Source organism: Mauremys mutica, chromosome 14 (assembly GCF_020497125.1).
Source record: "Mauremys mutica isolate MM-2020 ecotype Southern chromosome 14, ASM2049712v1, whole genome shotgun sequence".
Classification (NCBI taxonomy): Eukaryota; Metazoa; Chordata; order Testudines; family Geoemydidae; genus Mauremys; species Mauremys mutica.
This window is the reverse complement of record NC_059085.1, coordinates 8,086,980-8,107,595: the sequence shown is the minus strand read 5'-3', so window position 1 is coordinate 8,107,595 and position 20,616 is coordinate 8,086,980. Positions and strand designations below refer to the sequence as shown.

At 50.1% G+C, this 20,616-nt stretch overlaps 1 protein-coding gene across 6 annotated transcripts in view; it reads left to right on the top strand.

Annotated features, from left to right (window-relative positions):
• Positions 1-2,830: 2,830 nt before the first annotated feature.
• The window catches only part of ZDHHC1 (zinc finger DHHC-type containing 1), a 58,184-nt gene continuing 40,398 nt past the window's right edge, over positions 2,831-20,616 (top strand). For 2 of the 6 annotated variants that reach the window (XM_044987556.1, XM_044987554.1), the window contains exons 1-2: positions 2,831-3,066; positions 18,608-18,826. In XM_044987556.1, the coding sequence (XP_044843491.1) occupies positions 18,608-18,826 (219 nt within the window). In that variant the 5' untranslated portion in view covers positions 2,831-3,066. Of the gene's footprint in view, positions 3,067-6,853; positions 6,918-18,607; positions 18,827-20,616 lie in introns of those variants that run through there. The other 4 variants (XM_044987559.1, XM_044987557.1, XM_044987560.1 and 1 more) reach the window with 4 other exon arrangements.

The following is a 20,616-nucleotide window of genomic DNA, read 5'->3' as shown; positions in this document are numbered from 1 at the left end:
CCAGGAGCTGTTTTCAAGCCAGGAGGAAGGTAGCCAGTCACAGCAGATGGTGGGTGGGGGCCTCAGGGGGGTAGGGTGGGTAGGGGTCTCGCGGGTGTTGGGTCAGTGGGTGGAGGCCTTGGGGGGGGCAGGGTGGGTGGGGGTCTCATGGTATTGGGGCAGTGGGTGTGGGCCTCGAGGGGGTAGGGTGGGTGGGTGTCTCATGGGTGTTGGGGCAGTGGGTGGAGGTCTCAGGGAGATAGGGTGGATGGGTGTCTCGTGGTATTGGGACAGTGGGTGGGGGTGATCAGGGGGGGCAGGGTGGGTGGTGGTCCCACAGGTGTTGGGGCAGTGGGTGGAGAGCTCAGGGGGGTAGGGTGGGTGGTGGTCCCGTGGGTGTTGGGGCAGTGGGTGGAGATCTCGGGTGGGTGGGGTCTTGCAGGTATTGGGGCAGTGGGTGGGCGTCTCGTGGGTGTTGGGGCAGTGGGTGGAGATCTCGGGTGGGTGGGGTCTCGTGGGTATTGGGTCAGTGGGTGGGGGTCTCAGGGGATGTTGGGGCTGTGGGTGGGGGTTGGAGAAGGGTGTTGGGGCAGTGGGTGAGAGTCTCGGGGGGGTAGGGTGGGTTGGGGCAGTGGGTGGAGATCTCAGGAGGGCAGGGCGGGTGGGGTCCCACGGGTGTTGAGGCAGTGGGTGGAGGTCTCGGGGGTGTTGGGGCAGTGGGTGGGGGTCCCCGCAGGTGTTGGGGCAGTGGGAAGGGTGTTGGGGCAGTGGGTGGGGGTGTCAGGGGGCAGGGTGGGTGGGGGTGCCACGGGTGTTGGGGCAGTGGGTGGAGGTGTCAGGGGGTCAGGGTGGGTGGGGTCTCGTGGGTGTTGGGGCAGTGGGTGGAAGTCTCAGGGTGTCAGGGTGGGTGGGGTCTCGCGGGTGTTGGGGCAATGGGTGGGTCTGGGGGGGCCGGGTGGGTGGGATCTTGCGGGTGTTGTGGCAGTGGGTGGGAGTCTCAGGGGGAAGGGTGTTGTGGCAGTGGGTGGGGGGGTCCTGCAGGTGTTGTGGCAGTGGGTGGGGGTCTCGGGGGAGCAGGATGGGTGTGAGTCCCATGGGTGTTGGGGCAGTGGGTGTCAGGGGGGGCAGGTTGGGTGGGGTCTCGTGGGGGTTGGGGCAGTGCGTGCGGATGTTAGGGGGGCAGGGTGGGTGGGGTCCCGCGAGTTGGGGCAGCGGGTGAGGAGTCAGGGGGAAGGGTGTTGGGGCAATGGTTGGGGGGTGTCAGGGGGCAGGGTGGGGGGGTCTCACGGGTGTTGGGGCAGTGGGTGGGGTCTCAGGGGGCAGGTTGAGGGGGCTCTCGCAGGTGTTGGGGCAGTGGGTGGGGTCTCGGGGGGGCAGGGTGGATGGGGTCTCGGGGGGGTGTTGGGGCAGTGGGTGGGGTCTCAGGGGGTAGGGTGAGGGGGCTCTCGCGGGTGTTGGGGCAGTGGGTGGGGTCTCGGGGGGGCAGGGTGGATGGGGTCCCGCGGGTGTTGGGGCAGTGGGTGGGGGTCTTGGGGGGGCAGGTTGAGGGGGCTCTCGTGGGTGTTGGGGCAGTGGGTGGGGTCTCGGGGGGGCAGGGTGGATGGGCTCACGGGGGGGTGTGGGGGCAGTTGGGGGGGTCTCGGGGGGCCAGGGGGGGTGGGCTCTCGCAGGTGTTGGGGCAGTGGGTGGGGGTCTCGGGGGGGCAGGTTGACGGGGCTCTTGTGGGTGTTGGGGCAGTGGGTGGGGGTCACTGGGGGTACGGAGTGGGGGCTCTCGCGGGTGTTGGGGCAGTGGGTGGGGTCTCGGGGGGGCAGGGTGGATGGGGTCCCGCGGGTGTTGGGGCAGTGGGTGGGGGTCTTGGGGGGGCAGGTTGAGGGGGCTCTCGCGGGTGTTGGGGCAGTGGGTGGGGTCTCGGGGGGGCAGGGTGGATGGGGTCCCGCGGGTGTTGGGGCAGTGGGTGGGGGTGTTGGGGGGGCAGGTTGAGGGGGCTCTCGCGGGTGTTGGGGGCGGTGGATGGGGTCTCGGGGGGATGTTGGGGCAGTGGGTGGGGTCTCAGGGGGGCAGGGTGGATGGGCTCTCGCGGGTGTTGGGGCCGTGGGTGGGGTCTCGGGGGGGCAGGGTGGATGGGGTCCCGCGGGTGTTGGGGCAGAGGGTGGGGGTGTTGGGGGGGCAGGTTGAGGGGGCTCTCGCGGGTGTTGGGGTCGGTGGATGGGGTCTCGGGGGGTGTTGGGGCAGTGGGTGGGGTCTCAGGGGGGCAGGGTGGATGGGCTCTCGCGGGTGTTGGGGCCGTGGGTGGGGTCTCGGGGGGGCAGGGTGGATGGGGTCCTGCGGGTGTTGGGGCAGTGGGTGGGGGTCTAGGGGGGGCAGGGTGGATGGGGAACCGCGGGTGTTGGGGCCGTGGGTGGGGGGTCTCGGGGGGGCAGGGTGGATGGGGTCTCGCGGGTGTTGGGGCCGTGGGTGGAGGGTTTCGGGGGGGTGTTGGGGCAGTGTGTGGGGGGTCTCGGGGGGGCAGGGTGGATGGGGTCTCGCGGGTGTTGGGGCGGTGGGTGGAGGGTTTCGGGGGGGTGTTAGGGCGGTGGGTGGGGGGTCTCGGGGGGTGTTGGGGCAGTGGGTGGGGGTCTCGGGGGGGCAGGTTGACGGGGCTCTGGTGGGTGTTGGGGCAGTGGGTGGGGGTCTCAGGGGGTAGGTTGAGGGGGGTCTCGGGGGGTGTTGGGGCAGTGTGTGGGGGGTCTCGGGGGGGCAGGGTGGATGGGGTCTCGCGGGTGTTAGGGCGGTGGGTGGAGGGTTTCGGGGGGGTGTTGGGGCAGTGGGTCTGGGTCGGGGGGAGGGTGAGTGGCGCTGCCCCGCCTGGTGCAAGGCCTAGAAGCTGCTCCCTGCCCGCGAGCGCCCGGACCGAGCCGTGCGAACGTTGACTGCGCGGTTTGGTTCTTGCGCCGCCCCGTAGCCGTCGCCATGGAGACGGGCCTAGCGGCCAGACCCAGGCCCGCGCACGGGAGGCGCCTGGAGCCGCCGGCCTGGCCCTGAGCGCGCCCCGCGGGATGAGGCAGGAGCGGGGTGCCCAGAGCCGCCTCTCACTGCGGGGAGAAGGTGAGGAGCGGCCGCAGCCTGGAGGGCGGGGCCCAGGGGGGAGCGGGGTCTCCCGAGCGGTTCGTCCGGCTGCGGAGGGCGGAGCCGTTAGGCAGGGGCAGCCCGGCCCGGAGGGAAGCTCCGCTTGCGGGGGCTGGGCGATGGGACCCGGCTGGGCGAGGAGCCGCGGCCCGAGAGCCGCAGGGGCCTGCTGAGGGTGTCGGTACTCGGGGTGCTGCGCCCTGGCCTGGCCTTTGTCCGGCGAGCAGCTTCTCACTGCGAGTCCCCCCTCCCCGGGCTGCAGGGGATTCCTGACTCCCGCCGCCCTGTATTTGCGGTGCCCCCCGTAGGGTTGCCAATGTTGGTGGGATGTATTGGTGGAGAGTTCGTCACATGACGTCATCTTTCATTAAACATTGATCTTCAATTCCTGGCGACTCCAGGCCAATCCTGGAGGGTTGGCAACGCTAGCCATGGGTGGCAAGTTTGTAGAAATTTTGGTGGTGCCCAGAACCCGCCCCCCAACTCCGTCCCCACCAGCCTAAGGCTCTAGGAGGGGTCTGGGGTGCAGGTCCTGGGCTGGGGATTAGGGTGCAGGAGGGGTGCTGGGTGCAGGCTCTGGGCTGGGGTAGGGGGTGGGTGTGCAGGCAGGGGTGAGGGGTACAGGCTTTGGGATGGAGTTTCGGTGCAGGCTGGGGGTGGGGGCGTAGGAAGGGGTGAGGGGTGCAGGCTCTGTGAGGGAGTTTGGGGGTGGGAAGGGGTGTGTGGGAAGGGGGAGGGGGTGTATGCTCTGGGAGGGAGTTTGGGGATAGGAGGGAGTGCAGGGGTGAGGGCTGTGGGTCTGAGGATGAGGGATTCATGATGCAGGAGGGGGCTCAGGGCTGGGGCAGAGGATTAGGGTGCGGGGGGATGAGGGCTCTGGCTGGGGCTGGGGGATGAGGGGTTCATGATGCAGGAGGGGGCTCAGGGCAGAGGGTTGGGGTGAGGGCTATGGGGCTGAGGATGAGCAGGGGCTCAGGGCTGGGGCAGAGGATTAGGGTGCGGGGGGATGAGGGCTCTGGCTGGGGCTGGGGGATGAGGGGTTCATGATGCAGGAGAGGGCTCAGGGCTAGGGCAGAGGGTTGGGGTGTGGGGTGAGGGCTGTGGGGCTGGGGATGAGGGGTTCATGATGTGGGGGGGCTCAGGGCTGGAGCAGAGGATTAGGGCACGGGGGGATGAGGTCTCTGGCTGGGGCTGAGGGGTTTGGGGCATTGGAGAGGCTCAGGGCTAGGGCGGAAGGGCAGGGTAAGGGCAGCCTGCCTTGCCATTAGTGAATGGCGGGCGCTAGGACCCTGGGGCAGCAGACAGCAGTTTTGCCGGGAGCCGTTCTACTCCAGCAGCACAAGCAGGCAGGGGAGAGGCGCTGTGCTGCTTTCTGTCAGGCAGGGGGTGGGGCAGGGGCGGGAACACAGGGGGAGGGGTGGCAGGCGGGGGCTGGGACCTGCTCCAGGCAGGAACGCGGCAGGAGGTGGGGAGGCCCGTGGCCTGATCCAGGCAGGGCCGGGGGAGAGACCCAGCTCCAAATATTGCTGGAGCAGGGCCCCCAGCCCTGAATATTCTTGGTGCTCGAGCACCACAAATGTATATAACCTGCCGCCTATGACTGTAGCCCACGTCCTCCTTCCTACACCATATGGGTTTTTTAAATCATCAATGTATGATGCATTATTAGAAATGTTACCACAGTAAATGTGACTGATTTGTATAAGAACTTATAGTAGGGTTTAATTATTATTCAAATAAAGAAAGCGGCTTTCAGTGGCTGTGTATAAAATACTTCTCAGGTCCCCCAAAGGACACATTGTGGTGACTTGGACTGTTGTGAAGTAGCTGGGACATGTCACTCCTCCAGCCTGACCCTTTATACTTGAGCAAATATGCTGACATATAAGAACATAAGAATGGCCGTCTGGGGTCAGACCAAAGGTCCGTCAAGCCCAGTATCCTGTCTTCTGACAGTGGCCAATGCCAGGTGCTTCAGAGGGAATGAACAGAACAGGGCAATTATCAAAGTGATTTATCTCCTGTGTGGAAGTGGAGAAAGAGATAAAGGGAATTGAACATAGAGATCTTAGTTTGTCTCTGAGCAAGAGTCAGGCTAACAAAGTCAGGCAACACTGACTCTAATAATGCAAGACCTGAAGGCCTAGGTGGGTAGAAAGCGAGAAAGCGAATGGGAACTGATAGTAGGAGATACTGTTTTGACCTTCTGTTAGATAAGACTGGAATGTAGACTGTAGCAGAAATGAATGAGAAAAGTGAGATATCAGGAAGAAAAATGTATAACAAAATGCAGCTGTTGCTCATTATTATATGTAACACAAAGGTATAAAAGCTTGCTTTCATTGTTTACGTAACAGAGACCTGCCTGGACAGGGTGAATCCCTGCCAGAGTGTTCTCTCCTCTTTGCAATTGCTTGAGAATAAAGACGGTCTCTGACTTGCTGCACCCAACCAAAGCGTGAAGGCCTGTTTCTCTTCCACACCTGTCATCCAGTCCCAGCATCTGGCAGGCTTAGGGACACCCAGAGCACAGAGTTGTATTTCTGACCAATTGCCATTGATAGACCTATCTTCCATGAACTTATCTAATTCTTATTTGAACCCAGTTAGTTTTGGCCTTTACAACATCCCCTGGCAAGAGTTCTACAGGTTTACTGTGCTTAGTTTGAAGAAGTACTAATGTTTTGTTTCACACACTGGTCCACTCCCGATTTGTAGAGGAATTGAGTTATGACTAGCGCTATATGACAAAATACTTTTGGGTCACCTCAAGGGACGCATCCTTGTGACCATTATGAATAGATGAGGATATGCCACGCCCAGAGCCAAAGCTTCATTTCTTGGCCAAAATGTTTCTGCCAAATAGTGTATTCCCATTTTCTTTGTTAGTAAACATACAATATGCATATAAAAACAAACACCCTCCCCCCCAAAAAAGCAATAATCAACCAATTTGTTGCAAATATGGCTGGAATGTTTTCATAGGAATTATATGAACAGTTAAAAATTAGGAAGTCTATATGAATCCTATTTGTTAGACAAATCAAGAACAGGGAAAATGGCTACATTTATCAAAATTCATTTAATTGTGTAATAAATATAAAAATATTTATTTTGATGTCTCTTGTTTGTTTCCCATCTAAAATATGAACAAACCACATGGGCACAGTTGGTTCCCAAATAATCAAGTTTATTAATTATATAAAACATACAAGACCTACCTTAATACTGCTCTGACTGGTCTTTGATGGTTTCTAAAATATAGAAAAGTGTGAATGTCACCAAAGGGCTCACAAACTATTTAAAGGATATGACCCTGTTATACAATTAGTTGAACCAGTCATTATACTTGTTGTGAGACTCATACAGCAGCAGAGTGACTGGCCTTTTCAAGGAATTTGGAGAACATTTCATCTGTGGCTGGAATATCTTCACTTTCTTTCCTGTTTTTAATTCCAAAATTCCATCAGAGATTTGCCAACTGTGTTCCAAGTTTGTGGAAACATATAAAATGGTAGCCCCTTTGCTTTAATGTTTATGCAGATAATGTTGTCCTCTATTGAACTAATCAGTATTTGAAACAATAATGCTGCATTCAAATTACATAGGAAAGAGTGACAGATAAAGGGTTTTTCTGGAATATGGGCATTTCATTGTCTTAGTATTCAGTGAATAGCATTTGAAAAGATGTGATTCAGTATTTTGATATAACAACCAAAGTGTATCTTGTTTTCTTTCAACTTACACGCTGTCATGCACAGAAATCTCTCATGAAAATAATCGAGGGTCAGCTTTTTGAATTTTTCTGAAGTCAGACAACTGCAAGTGTAGTAAGTGAGATGCATGGTTCACTGTTAATTAAATCAAAATTACTCAATTGACACAACTCATTCCACTTGTTCACTTTGACTCTGAAATTGTAAAATAAGAAAAAAGTTGCAGTTAATGTTATAACTCTTTGAGCAATTGTTGCTGTTATTGTTAGTGCTAATCACTGGTAAGAATGTGTATGTGCCTGTGTGTGTGCGTGCATGCATGCAACTATAAGCATTCCTAATTATTTGTATTAAGACCCTTTTTTACATGGAAGGAACATTTCTTCATGAATTCCTGCATAATTTGCTGCTCTCTGCCTTTCCAAAACGAAGCTTTTATGATCTGTAATACGGATGTTACCAAGTCCTACACCAAACATCCACAGGGAGGGAAAAACTTTGGTAAAAGTGTTTGTGTAGAAGGATTGGTGAAAGGTTTTCATGATTCATGGAATTTAAGGACAGCAGGAACCAATAGGTGATCTAGTCAAACCTGTCTCACAGACCATAGCATTTTATAGATTTGTAGATTACAAGGCCAGAAGGGGCCATAGTGATAATCTACTCTCTGCTCTGATCCATATAACACACAGAACTTCTTCCTAAAATCCCTAGAGCGTATCTTTTAGAAAACATCCAATTTTGATGTATACATTTTCAGTGATGGAGAATCCACTACAACCTCTGGTAAATTGTTCCAATGGTTAATTTCCCTTACTATCAAACATTTACATCTTATTTCCAGTCTGAATTTGCCTATCTTAAACTTCCAGCCATTAGATTGTATTAGACCTTTCTCTGCTAGATTGAAGAGCCCATTGTTAAATATTTGTTCCCTATATAGGTACTTGTAGACTGTGATCAAGTTATCCCTTAACCTTCTCTTTGTTAAGCTACATAGATTGAGCTCCTTGAATCTCACTATAAAGCATGTTTTCTAATCCTTTAATCATTCTCATGGCTCTGAACACTCTCTAATTTATCAGCATTGTTCTTGCATTGTGCACACTAGAACTGGACACAATACTCCAGCAGTGCTTACACCAGTGCTAAATACAGAAGTAAAATAACCTGTCTTCTCCTTGAGATTCTTCTTTCTGTGCATTCCAGGATCGCATTAGCTCTTCAGGCCATTGTGTCACATTGGGAATTTACGTTGAGCAGATTATCCGCCATGACCTCCAAATCTTTTTCAAAGTTACTGTTTCCAAGGATAGAGTCTCCCATCTTGTAAATATGACCTACATTTTTTGTTCCTAGATTTAATATGGCAAAATGTATAAACTGCATATTGTTTGCTTGCGCCCTGTTTTGCAAGCGATGCAGATCCCTCTGAATCAGTGACCTCTTCTCTTCTTTATTTACCGCTCCCCCAATTTTTGTGTCATCTGAAGACTCTATCAGTGATGATTCTATGTTTTCTTCCAGGTCATTGATTAAAATGTTAAATAGCGTAGGGCCAAGAACCAATCCCTGCTGGACCCCATTGGATACAGACTCACTTGATGACAAGTCCTAGTTTACAATTATATTTTGAGACCTGCCAGTTTTTAATCCATTTAATGTATACCATGTTAATTTTATATCATTCTAACTTTTTAATCAAAATGTCATGTGGCACCAAGTCAAACGCTGCTTCTAGGTATAAGGAGAAACAGACGAGGCAGCAGTGCCAAGCTGCTAGTGATGTAGGAGGCTCAATTTCCCTTTTCAAGTGTGACTCACTCATTGCCAAAACTTCCCAAAAGAGGGTGTGCTGGACATGGGTGAGCTGCACAATGAGATACCTACCCATCGTGCACTGCACTCTGCATCAGTACAAGAACTCCTGGTGAATATGTGCACTGCCGACATGAGTCAAATATGCATGCGCACAAGTGATGTATTAACTATGGTGGCTATATGCTGACGTAATTTGAGTTGATGTAAGTGTATAATGTAGACATGGCCTTTGTAGCAATAGTAAAATTATGAGCAGAAGTGTAGGCACTGGAGCTGCATGGTTCACATTTGGTAGGGTTTTTTCCCCCACAATCATAAGGGCTAGAAATTATTTTTAATTGAAGTTTGAGTTCTGCAGAATTCCTTAATTACTGGGTAAAGCTTACTCCCCGTTCCACTTGTATACACGCTTTTACACACACCCTGTTCTGCTAGTATTAGATGTCAGAACAGTTCTCAAAATATCTCTAGTGCACCTTGTCCTCATCAGGAATAAAGCTTGGATTGGGATTGCCCAGCTAAGAGACATTCCTAGTCTGTGCTCTGTAATGTTCATTGACCTCTTGTACCGCATTCCACCCTCACAGTTTAGTTGGGATGCTAGGGAGAAATATCACTTGAAAATCCAGGGCTGCCCAGAGGATTCAGGGGGCCCGGGGCAAAGCAATTTCAGGGGCCCCTTCCATAAAAAAAGTTGCAATACTGTAGAATACTATATTCTCGTGGGGGTGGCCCTGCAGGGCCTGGGGAAAATTGCTCCACTTGCCCCCCCCACCCCCAGGCAGCCCTGTGAAAATCCTAAACCAAGTAAGTTCAGTGAGTAAATAAATAAGTTAAACTTGCAGCTCATTTGATTTGCTACTTATTAGTTCCTGCCCTTCTGGACCAAATTGGGTGCCAGAGTCAACCACTGAGCACTTTTGGGACTATATAAGTGTCCTGTGAAAGTTGGGCTGGACTGGTGGTGCCCTGTCTTGTGCTTATCTAGGGGAACTAAAAAACAGCATGTGGGCACTGCATGTTGCTGTTAAATCCTATTGTTAAAGGAAAACGGCAGGGTTTACTTCTACAAGTACAGGTGGTTAAATAAGACTCTGTACACTTAAAAAACTGCACCAGCGCAGCTGTGCCACTTTAGTGCTTCAGTGAAGATGCTACTGTGTTGACAGGAGAGCTCCTCTCATCAGTGTAGTTCAGTGGTTCTCAAACTTCGTTGCATTGTCACCCCCTTCTGACAACAAAAATTACTACGTGGCCCCAGGAGGGGGGACTGAAGACCGAGCCTGCCCAAGCCCCACCGTCTGGGCAGGGCACGAGGGGGGGCAAAGCTGAAGCCCAAGGGGTAGAGGGCATGTAACCTTAGCCCTGGGCGGTGGGGCTTGGGCTTCAGACTTGCTGGGGCCCAGGGCCAACACCAGCCTTGGCGACCCCATTAAAATGTGGTCCCGACCCACAGTTTGAGAACCCCTGGTGTAGTTAATCCACCTCCGCAGGAGGCGGTAGCTATGTTGACAGGAGAAGCCATCCTGTTGACATAGTGCTGTCTACACCGGGGGATTGCTCACTGGTGTGGATATTTCACACCCCTGAGCGGCGTAGTTATACCAATGTAAGTTTGTAGTGTATACCTGGCCTTAGTAACAGGTTTTAGCAATCCCCGTCTTGCCCTTTTTTGGTATTTCCTGAGCTCAGGATGGTGCTGATGTCTCTCTCAATAAGAGCTGTTATTGTCCTGAAGCTTTCCAGCAGGAAATTTTGTCCATTGCAGGAAATGCAGCTCACATTTCCCTCACAAGTGCATTCATGTGGCTTTCAGAACTATTGCAAGTTTTGTTGATTTTAAAAAATTTGCCTAATCAATGTTAATATTAACTTTTTTCTAAACAATTAATGTTACCTTATGTGGTGGGGTGGCTGCCCCACCCCCATGAGAGAGAGGGCTAGAGTAGGCCAGAGTGGCTGTGCAGGGAACAGCCAATTAGAGAAGGGCCTACTGAGAGCCAATCAGGACCAAGATTAGAGCCAGCCAATCAGGGCCAGGCTAGGCCCTATATAAAGGCTGCCTAGGAGAGGAGCAGGCAGTCTGTCCCAGACCTTCATGGGGGAAGGTCTGTCTCTGGAGTAGGAGACCAGTACCTTGGACAGAGCAGTGCTGGGGAAAGCTAGAAGATGCTGGGGAGCTCCAGCCAAGGAAAACCCCAGGCTGTGGGCCTTGTTACAAAGGGCCGAGCGGGTGTACAGGGTCTGACAGAAGGGGTCTGACAGAATGATGTACAGGATCTGACAGAATGATGGAGCCTGCCCAGCTCTGCACCATTGTCATGAATGTTGAAATAGAGGACGTATAATCTTGCTGAGCCTCAAGAAGAACTGAATCAGCAGGGAACATGACAACATGGAGGGTAGATTGCTGTGTGACGTAGCAAGAACCAATTCAAGGCTATTGATGGCATTCACAGAGCAGCTGCAGATGGTGGAGCACTGCTTCAGGGCCTGAAAAATTAGCATTGATTGGTGGGATCGCATCATAATGCAGGCTTGGGATGATGAGCAGTAGCTGCAGAAATTTTGGCTGCACAAAGTCACGTTCCTGGATCTGTGTTCTGAGCTTGTCCCTGCCCTCCAGCACAGGGACACCAGAATCTCAGCAATGTGCAGGACATAGTGGATGGATTTCCAGCAATGAGGTTCCCAAACTGTGGTGGGGCAATAGATTGCACGCATATCTCCATTTTGGCACCAGACCACATTGCCACAAAATACATCAACAGAAAGGGCTCCTTTTCTATGGTTATGCAAATGTTGGTGGATCACCAGGGACGCTTCACCGATATCAGTGTGGGCTGGTCAGGGAAGGTGCATGATGCTCTCATGTTTAAGAACACAGTACTGTTCAGAAAGCTGCAAGCAGGGACAGTTTTTCCCAACCTTCACATTACCACTGGTAATGATAAAATGCCAATAGTGTTCCTGGATGATCCAGCCTACCCCTTGCTCCTCTGGCTTCTGAAGCCATACGCTGGCCATCTTGATCACACCAAGGAAAGATTCTACTACTGGCTCAGCAGGGGGAGAATGATAGTTGAATGAGCTTTTAGTAGATTGAAGGGACGTTTGCATTATTTACTTACAAGACTAGATCTCAGTGAAAGAAACATCCCAATGGTTATAGCTGTCTGCTATATCCTGCGTAATACTTATGAGGAGTATGGAGGCACATGGAAGCTAATGAAAGAAGGATTCATGACATCGTTTGCACTGTTTTTGATTGGATAATTTTTTACACTGCCATCCACTACGACTGACAGTCTGCAGCCTTTGCCTCCCATTCCGGTCTTCAGTAAATCCAAGAACATTTTAATAAATCAGAGCCTGTAATGGACTGGTGGGAGATGAAAATCCACCACCTTTTTGTATTGGTGGTCCAAGGAGCCTGGAACAGCCCCAGCTCCCCTAACAGAGAAGCCAGTCCATCTTGATTTTATACAAGTGTTGCTTATTGGAACTTTTTAAAAAGCCATCACAGTTTTTTAAAGCAGTTCAAGATTATTCAGCTTTTGAACTTCTTTTCCATGACTTTATTCAATAACTGTAACAACCTCCTGTGTGCTAAAGGGTGAATCTATTAATGTAATTTGTGTAAGTTACCTCACCTTCTGGATGAAATGTCATTAAATTGTGACTTGTCTTCCATTGTTGTCCTTCAGACATACTGTTTTAAAACAGCAGTCACTTTAAGTTACTTTCAGTGGAGAACACTGCAGCATTCAAGTAGTACATGGAGTTCAATGGTTGCCCTTGACTTCTTTGAAGATAATTAAAGATATGACTTATTTGAGTACAAATAAGAAAAATTGCTGCAGTGGTGGAGGGCAGACGTGGCGTGTCTGAGTTTGAACAGCAATACAACCCGTAGACCTGATTGAACGCAGGCAGGTCAGGCCTGGTGGTCAGCGTGGGAGTCGGGCCTAGTGATCAGAGCCCAAATGCCAGAGCCAAGGGTTGAGAGACAGTCTGAGTCTGGAGTCAAAGCAGAGAGTCAGAACTGGATTACCAGGAATCAGGGAAGGCAGGAGCAAGGTTGGAACAATATGGGAACAAGACTGGGTGCAGGGCAGGATGTGGATTGGAGTGTGGATGAGCAAAGCAGGAGCAACGCTTGGAGAGACGAGCACAGGAAAGCAGAGAGTCCGTGGACGTGTGCTTTGAGCAGCCAATGAGCTGTCAGTCTGCTGGCTTCCTCAGCCAATCTGGCAGGGTGGACCAATCAAGCAATCTGGCTGTCTCGTTAAGGCTTCAGAAGTACTGAGCAGGTACAGCCGGGGGCCTTACTTCTGACAGCTCTACTGATCAGGGAGACTTTGTAAGTGCACTTTAACAGTGAGTCACAGTAATGCATTGTTGTGTAGTGTTCTCTCACTGGCCTGTTACAAATTGTGTGGCGCTTGGTGTACATCTGTGACTATAACAGTGTCAGTGCACCTAGTAATTCGGTGGTGCTTGCTGTACAATTAGGGTTATTACACTGTATTTCTCACTGAGCCAAAGAATGGTCACACTGTGCAGTACCAAGTAAGCAGGAGCATTCAGAACTGCTAAGCACTCCACACCATATGTTGTGAACTAATAAAGATGAATTATTTTCCAAATAATGGAATGTTACTCAGTACCAAAACCAATGCAAAGAAAAATCCATGCAACTTAAAATCAGAGACATTAAAAACTTTATAGATTACTGGAACAGAACTTAACAAGGGGAAAGAACATTCTGTCCATACTAGCTACACATACAACTAATGTGGCTTTCACAAATCACCATATGTGAAGCTGTAGTTGTCCTGCGGTGAGTGGTAGGTCTGCAGCCCCTGATGCCATGTGACGTGGTGGGGGAGGAAATGAAGGTGCTGCAATGGAGTTCTTGATGGATTGCAAAGGGAGGCGAGCTAGTGATTGATGAACCTGTAGGTGCACAAGAGTCTGCAGCATCTGTGTTTGCTGGTGGAGGTACCCTATTATGTCCTGGTGCATCTTCCTCTCTGGCTCCTGGGTCTGTCTTTTGTCTGCTCTTTCTTTCTCCATACGGTCTGCTGCAGTATTCATCCTCCAGGCTCTCTGTTCAGTCTGATGCAGCACTGGCTTGCAGGGTCTCACTGAACATGTCATCCTGAGTCCTTTTCTTTCTCCTCTTTATCTGGTGCAGGTGTTTCACAGGTGTGGAGGGGGAATGCCTCAAGGCTGCAACACACAGAGGTATCATTGTCAATAGAGTCACTACAGAAAATGAAAGTTAATATTCAGAACTCCCTTCCTTGGCTCCCCTAAAGTTTTAAACAAGACATACTTATTGACACTTCTGCTCCAGAGCGCTTCTGTGCAGCACCACTCACAGCACCAGCCATGGTGACTCTGGCCCTCCAAGTGTGAGGGAAATGAGAAGGGAATTGCTTGGCTGCATGAAACTATGAGTATAAGGCGATGGTACTGAATACTTGCACTATTTTCCACAGGTGGTGGTGATTTTAGCTGATATCTCATGCCTGAGGGTAACAGAGAGAGAGAGTGCGCACAGCTGCTGCTGATGTCACAAAGCAGCCTGGGCCCGTAGGCTGCTATCCTGTGTACTGCAATGGTGCCTGCAGTTATTGATGACTGATATGGGAAAGTGTCCTACCGTTGAGGAAGAAATAAGGCTGCCATCCCTAGAAACTGTCAGGAGAGGATTGCAGAGAATCTCAATGGAAGTTTCATTGAGAAGCCACAGTCCAGGTCAATTCCTCCTGTGTCTGATCAGGAGTTGAGAGGTTTGGGGGGAACCCGGGCCTGCCCTCTACTCTGGGTTCCAGCCCAGAGCCCTGTGGACTGCAGCTGTCTAGAGTGCCTCCTGGTACAGCTGCGCGACAGCTACAACTCCCTGGGCTACTTCCCTATGGCCTCCTCCCAACACCTTCTTTGTCCTCACCACCAGACCTTCCTCCCAATGTCTGGTAACGCTTGTACTTTTCAGTCTTCCAGCAATATGTCTTCTCACTCTCAGCTTCTTGCACGCCTCTTGCTCCCAGCTCCTTGCATGCACACTACAAACTGAAGTGAGGTCCTTTTTAACTCAGGTGCCCTGATTAGCCAGCCTGTCCTAATGGATTCTAGCAGTTTCTTCTTAATTGGCCCCAGGTGTCCTAATTAGCCTGCCTGCCGTAGTTGGTTCCAGTAAGTTCCTGCTTGTTCTGGAACCGCCCCTGTTACCTTACCCAGGGAAAAGGGATCTACTTAATCTGGGACTAACATATCTGCCTTCTAACACTCTTCTGTAGCCATCTGGCCTGACCCTGTCACACTATGCACATAAACAAACTATGCTGCATGGTCCTCCTTGCCTAACTCAACAGGGGAATGAAAAGCAGATAACTCTACCTCTCTTTGTTGTACCACTACCTCTTCTAGTAAGAGGAAATTAATGAAAGCTCGATTACTGTGTCCTGTTAAATTGGGGGCACCATCAGTACATCGTTATAATGGAGAAAACAATTAAACACTTACCTGGGGTTCCTTCCCTTGCATCGGGCTCACCCATGCTTGACTGCAGTGGAGTCTCAAACAGGTCCTGGCTCACAGCATAGCTGGACTCCCCCAGCCGCATGTCCCCGATCCTCCTCCTTCCTCCTCCATCTCCTCATTCTTGCAGTTCACGCCAGGGGCTTGTGGCTCAAACATCTCAGGTATCCCCAGAGGTGTGTGTGGTAGTGGCAGAGATCCCACCAAGTATGGCATGCAGCTCTTTGTAAAAGTGGCAGGTCTGTGGATTGGCACTGGATCGACTGTTGGCCTCACGGACCTTCTGATATGCCAGCCGAAGTTCCTGTGCTTTCTCACAGCACTGCTGCTGATCCCTGTCGTATCCCTGCATCTGCATTCCCCCATGCAATCTGCTCATAGATATCCTTGTTTCTGTGGTTGGTCAGTAGCTCTGCCTGCACAGCCTCTTCTCCCCACAGGCCCAGGAGATCCAATATCTCTTGTCTACTTCAAGCCAGAGTGTCTGGAGCGTGTAGCCATCATGGTCAGCTGGGCAGTTGCATACAACAATGGAGAATGGCTAGGTGTGCTCGCCAAGCTGGGCAATCAGGAAAAAGGCATTTAAAAATATGCAGGTCTTTAAAGGGGGTGGGGGGCATTCCAGTCTCTGTGACCCCTGTGCAGTGGAGTTCACAGTTGTGACCAGAACAGTCAGTTGGGCATTGTGGGACACCTGCTGGAGGACTGTTAGGGTCAACATGGGTAATGCATTGTCTACACCAGGGGTGGGCAAACTTTTTGGGCTGAGGGCCACATCTGGGTGGGGAAATTGTATGTAGAACAGGGGGTTGGGGTGTGGGAGGGGATGTGGTGTGCAGGAAGGGGCTCAGGGTAAGAGGTGGGGTAGAGGAGGGGTGTAGGGTGCATGAGGGGGCTCAGGGCAGAAGGGGTGTAGGGTGTATAAGGGGGCTCAGGGCAGGGGTGTAGGAGGGGGCTCAGGGCAGGGGTTGGGGTACAGAAGAGGTGCAGGGTGTGACGGAGTTCAGGGCAGGGGGTTGGGGTACACAGGGTTGCGGGGTGTGGCAGAGGGCTCAGGGCAGGGAGTTGGGGTGCAGGAGGGGTGTGAGGTGCAGGCAGGGGGCTTAGGGTAGAGAGTTGGGGGGCAGGGTGCAGGAGGGGTTTGGGCTCTGGCCCAGCGTCTCTTACCTAAAGCGGCTCCGGGGTGGCAGCAGCGTGCACCCGGGCCAGGGCAGTCTCCCTGCATGCCATGCCGCTCCAGGAAGCACTGCGACCCCTGGGGGAGGAGGGGGGAGGCTCCGCCTGCGCTGCCCTTGACGCACCTCCAGGTACCTCCCCCGAAGCTCCCATTGGCTGCGGTTCCCCCTTCCCGGCCAATGGGAGCTGCGTGGGGCGGTGCCTGGAGGCAAGAGCAATACACAGAGCCCTCTGGCCCCCTGCCCGGGGGCCACAGGGACGTGGTGCTGGCTGCTTCTGAGAGGGGCGTGGGGCCCATGGTGGGCAATCCCGTGGCAGGCAATCCCGTGGGCCAGATCCAAAGCCTTGAGGGGCCAGATCCGGCCTACGGGCCGTAGTTTGCCCACCTCTGGTCTACACTCACACTGCATCAGCCTCAGTATATCAACCGTGGCTCAGTGCCGCTTGGGGAGGTGGTGTTATTGTGTTGCTGTAACAGGGCATTTGCATCGGTGGGCGACAAATATAAGTGTAGACACAGGCACAGCTAGGTCAGTGCAAGGCGGCTTATGTTGACCTAACTCTGTATTGTAGACCAGGCCTAACTTTCCTGTAATAGCTTTAGAAACCTATAACAAGCTGTTTGATTGAAGACAAAGACAGATTTCACTTTGTTGCAGGAGGTATTATTATTATTTTCCCTTGTGATGGTCTGAGCTCTCCCTCCCCACCCGGCCACAGCTGGAGCTAAGATAGATGCCCCCTCCATTGCTCCCCTTTGGGAAACGCACTGTTAATTTAGAGGACTCTGATCAGGCTCAGACGTGGAGTGGCTGATCTCTGCTCACATTGTGGAATTGTGGCAACCACTATGGTTTGGGGCAAAGGAAGCAGAAATGACCAAGAGGAAAAAATTAAATCTTTGAACAGTTTGATTATTTGGTTTGAGTGAATGGTGAGGGAGGAAAGCGGATTCTTGTTTTCTCTAAACTGACTGGTTGGCCTGTCTCCCATACAAGCTAAGAATCTGATCAGCGTTTGATTCATATTCAGCTCATTCACCAGTAGGCCATGGAAATAAATCAGAATGAAGGGAGAGGTGTTTGATAACCTAATTATTTTATATACAAAAGTGTGATGTTTTAAAACTTATTAAAATAATATTAGTAAAAACTAATAAACAACTATAAAGTCTAACAAAGCCATCTTTGATTGGTGGGGAGAAGGTCTCATCCTCACAGAAATCTCTATGTTTGAGAGCTCCAGCTACAAAGAGAATGGACCCAAGATCAGGGCTCCATTACAGTAACATTTTTCAATACACTGATAACGTTTGCAGATGACACAAAAATTGGGGGAGTGGAAAATAATGAAGAGGACAGGTCACTGATTCAAAGCGATGTGGATTGCTTGGTAAGCTGGGTGCAAGCAAACAGTTTGCGTTTTAATGCAGCTAAATGTAAATTTATACATCTGGAGACATACAATGTTGGCCATGTTTACAGAGTGGGGAGACTTGATCCTGGGAAGCAGAGACTCTGAAAAGGATTTGGAGAGGTGGTGGATAATGAGCTACCAGTGCTGTGGCCAAAAGATCTAATGCAATTTTTGGATACATAAAGAGGGGCATCTTGAGTAGGAGTAGAGAGATTATTTTACCTTTGGATTTGGCAATGGTGTGACCACTGCTGGAATCCTGTGTCCAGTTCTGGTGTCCACAATTCAAGAAGGGTGGTGGTAACTTGTAAAGGGTTCAGAGAAGAGCCATGAGAATGATTAAAGGATTAGAAAACATGCCTTATAGTGATAGATCCAAGTTGCTCAAGCTATTTAGCTCAACAAAGAGAAGGTTAAGGGATAACTTGATTACAATCTATTAGTATCTACATGGGGAACAAATATTTAATAATATGCTCTTCAATCTAGTAGAGAAAGGTATAACACGATTCAATGGCTAGAAGCTGAAGTTACACAAATTCAGACTGGAAATAAGGTGGAATTTGTAGTTAACCATTGGAACAATCCACCAAGGATTGTGGTTGATTCTCCATTACTGACAATTCTTAAAACAAGATTGGATATTTTTCTAAAGGGTCTGCTCTACAAATTTTTGGGGGGGAAGTTCAATGGCCTGTGTTATTCAGGATGTCAGACTAGATGATCACAATAGATCCCTTCTGGCTTGGAATCTCTGGACATACCTTCTGAGAATGCCAAGTATAACGGAAAGGGGTTTTCCTAAGGATTACCTTTTTGTTTTTTTCCCCTGCTCTCTGTAGATGAACATCTGCAACAAACCTCCTAATAAGACAGCTCCAGAAAAGGAGGGTGAAACAACTGCTGAAGTCCAATCTCAGCACGCCCGAAGGAATGGCTGGAGCTGGCCTCTACATCCCTTCCAGATTATTGCCTGGCTGTTATATCTCTTCTTTGCTCTGATTGGTTTTGGAATCCTTGTGCCTCTCTTGCCTCACCACTGGGTGCCTGCTGGATACATTGTATCCTTTCAACTGACAATTAATGTTATATCACAAACACAACTTCAACTGTAATGGGGCAATGATGGTATTTTTAAGTTTTTCTAGGTACTGTAGATTGAAATCATCTGTATGTCATCTCCTGCCTTGAGATAACTACCAGCTTGCTCTCCTCTAGTCTACATAAAACACTTCTTTTGAGATTCTTTCTCTTCCATTACTTTAAATGTAAAAGCAGCAAAGAGTCCTGTGGCACCTTATAGACTAACAGGTGTATTGGAGCATGAGCTTTCGTGGGTGAATACCCACTTCGTTGGATGCATGTTGCTGCTTTTACAGATCCAGACTAACACGGCTACCCCTCTGATACTTTAATTGTGTTATTACCATTCTGCTCTATCTTTCCTATCTCTGTACTTTTTACATTGAAGCTATTGGTCCTTACCTCCAAGGCTCTTTGCCTATGTCTCTCTCATTTCATCCTGCACTCCCTATATTCCTCTGCTTCCTTTTGTCTCTTTGCCTAATCTCGTCTTCTTGACTTCACTCATGCTGCCTCCTGTGCTTGGAATAGCTTCTGTTTCCTTCTGCAAATCCCTCTTTAAAATTAATGTATTTCATAAAACCTTCCTGTGCTGATCTTTCTTCCAGGGATATCTGCACATTTCTCGTGTTATGAACTGCTGTCCCATGTTTGTATTGATATTTGTTTGCATTGGATTGCAAGCACATCAGAGACAAACCTCATCCCTCTTGTATTCTGAACAGTGCCACATAAATTTGTGGGATTCTCTAAAATCAGAGAGTTTCAAACTCTGGCATAAGGAGAATTTATTGGTGAGCTGCAGAAAGATGGCTAGTTATATGGTGTTGGCTTTTCTTGTTTCCAATTGCTACAAATGCATTAATTTCCTAATATTACTTTTCCATTATTATATATATATTATATGGTTATTATTGGGAGGCGAGTTAGTCTATTCAAATGTGAATGTTGGGGGAGCAGAAAGACCAGGTGGATGAGGTAATATCTTTTATTGGACCACTATCTGTTGGTGAGAGAGACAAGCTTTTGAGCCATACAGAGCTCTTCTTCAGCTGTTCAAGAGCTCTGTGTGGTTCGACAGCTTGTCTCTCAAGCCAAGATAAGTTGATCCAATAAAAGATATTACCTCACCCTTGTCTCTCTAATATCCTGGGACCGACACAGCTACCTCTACACTGCATATGGTGTTGGAGGAACAATCTGTTAGGAGACAGTCTCTCTAAATTTGGCCCACACTGTGGAAAAAGTTTGGGAATCCCTGCTATAAATATTTATCCATGGAACAGATGCAGTAACAGTAACTGACAGGGCAGGTTCTGCTGGATTAATAACCTTTCCTGTTTTCCATAATTAGAGTGTTAAGGAAGTTATTTGAATATTTTCTGTTTTATGATGGAGCAGACGTGAGTCCATATTTAAGGTTGCACCAGATAGATCAATATCTCTAGGTAAGCATGTGTCCTTGCATTCAAGTTCCATCATCTGCCCCATCTCTGCTATCCTGAAATATTTATTAACTCTGCCTGCTTAAGCCAAAACCAAACTGTAGACGTTTATGTGGTGTCCATATCATCAACTTATCTAGTCACTATACAAGGATCTTTTGTGTTCAGACATTCTACAATCAAAAGATTTGGATAAGAACTAGTTTCTACTTTCTCTTCTATTTGTGAATCACCTCCTTGTTGAGACTTGAATCTAGGTCTTGCCAATTCTCTGTTTGAACATTTGGGTAAATGTTCTGTATATCATCTGTCCCTGAGAATAG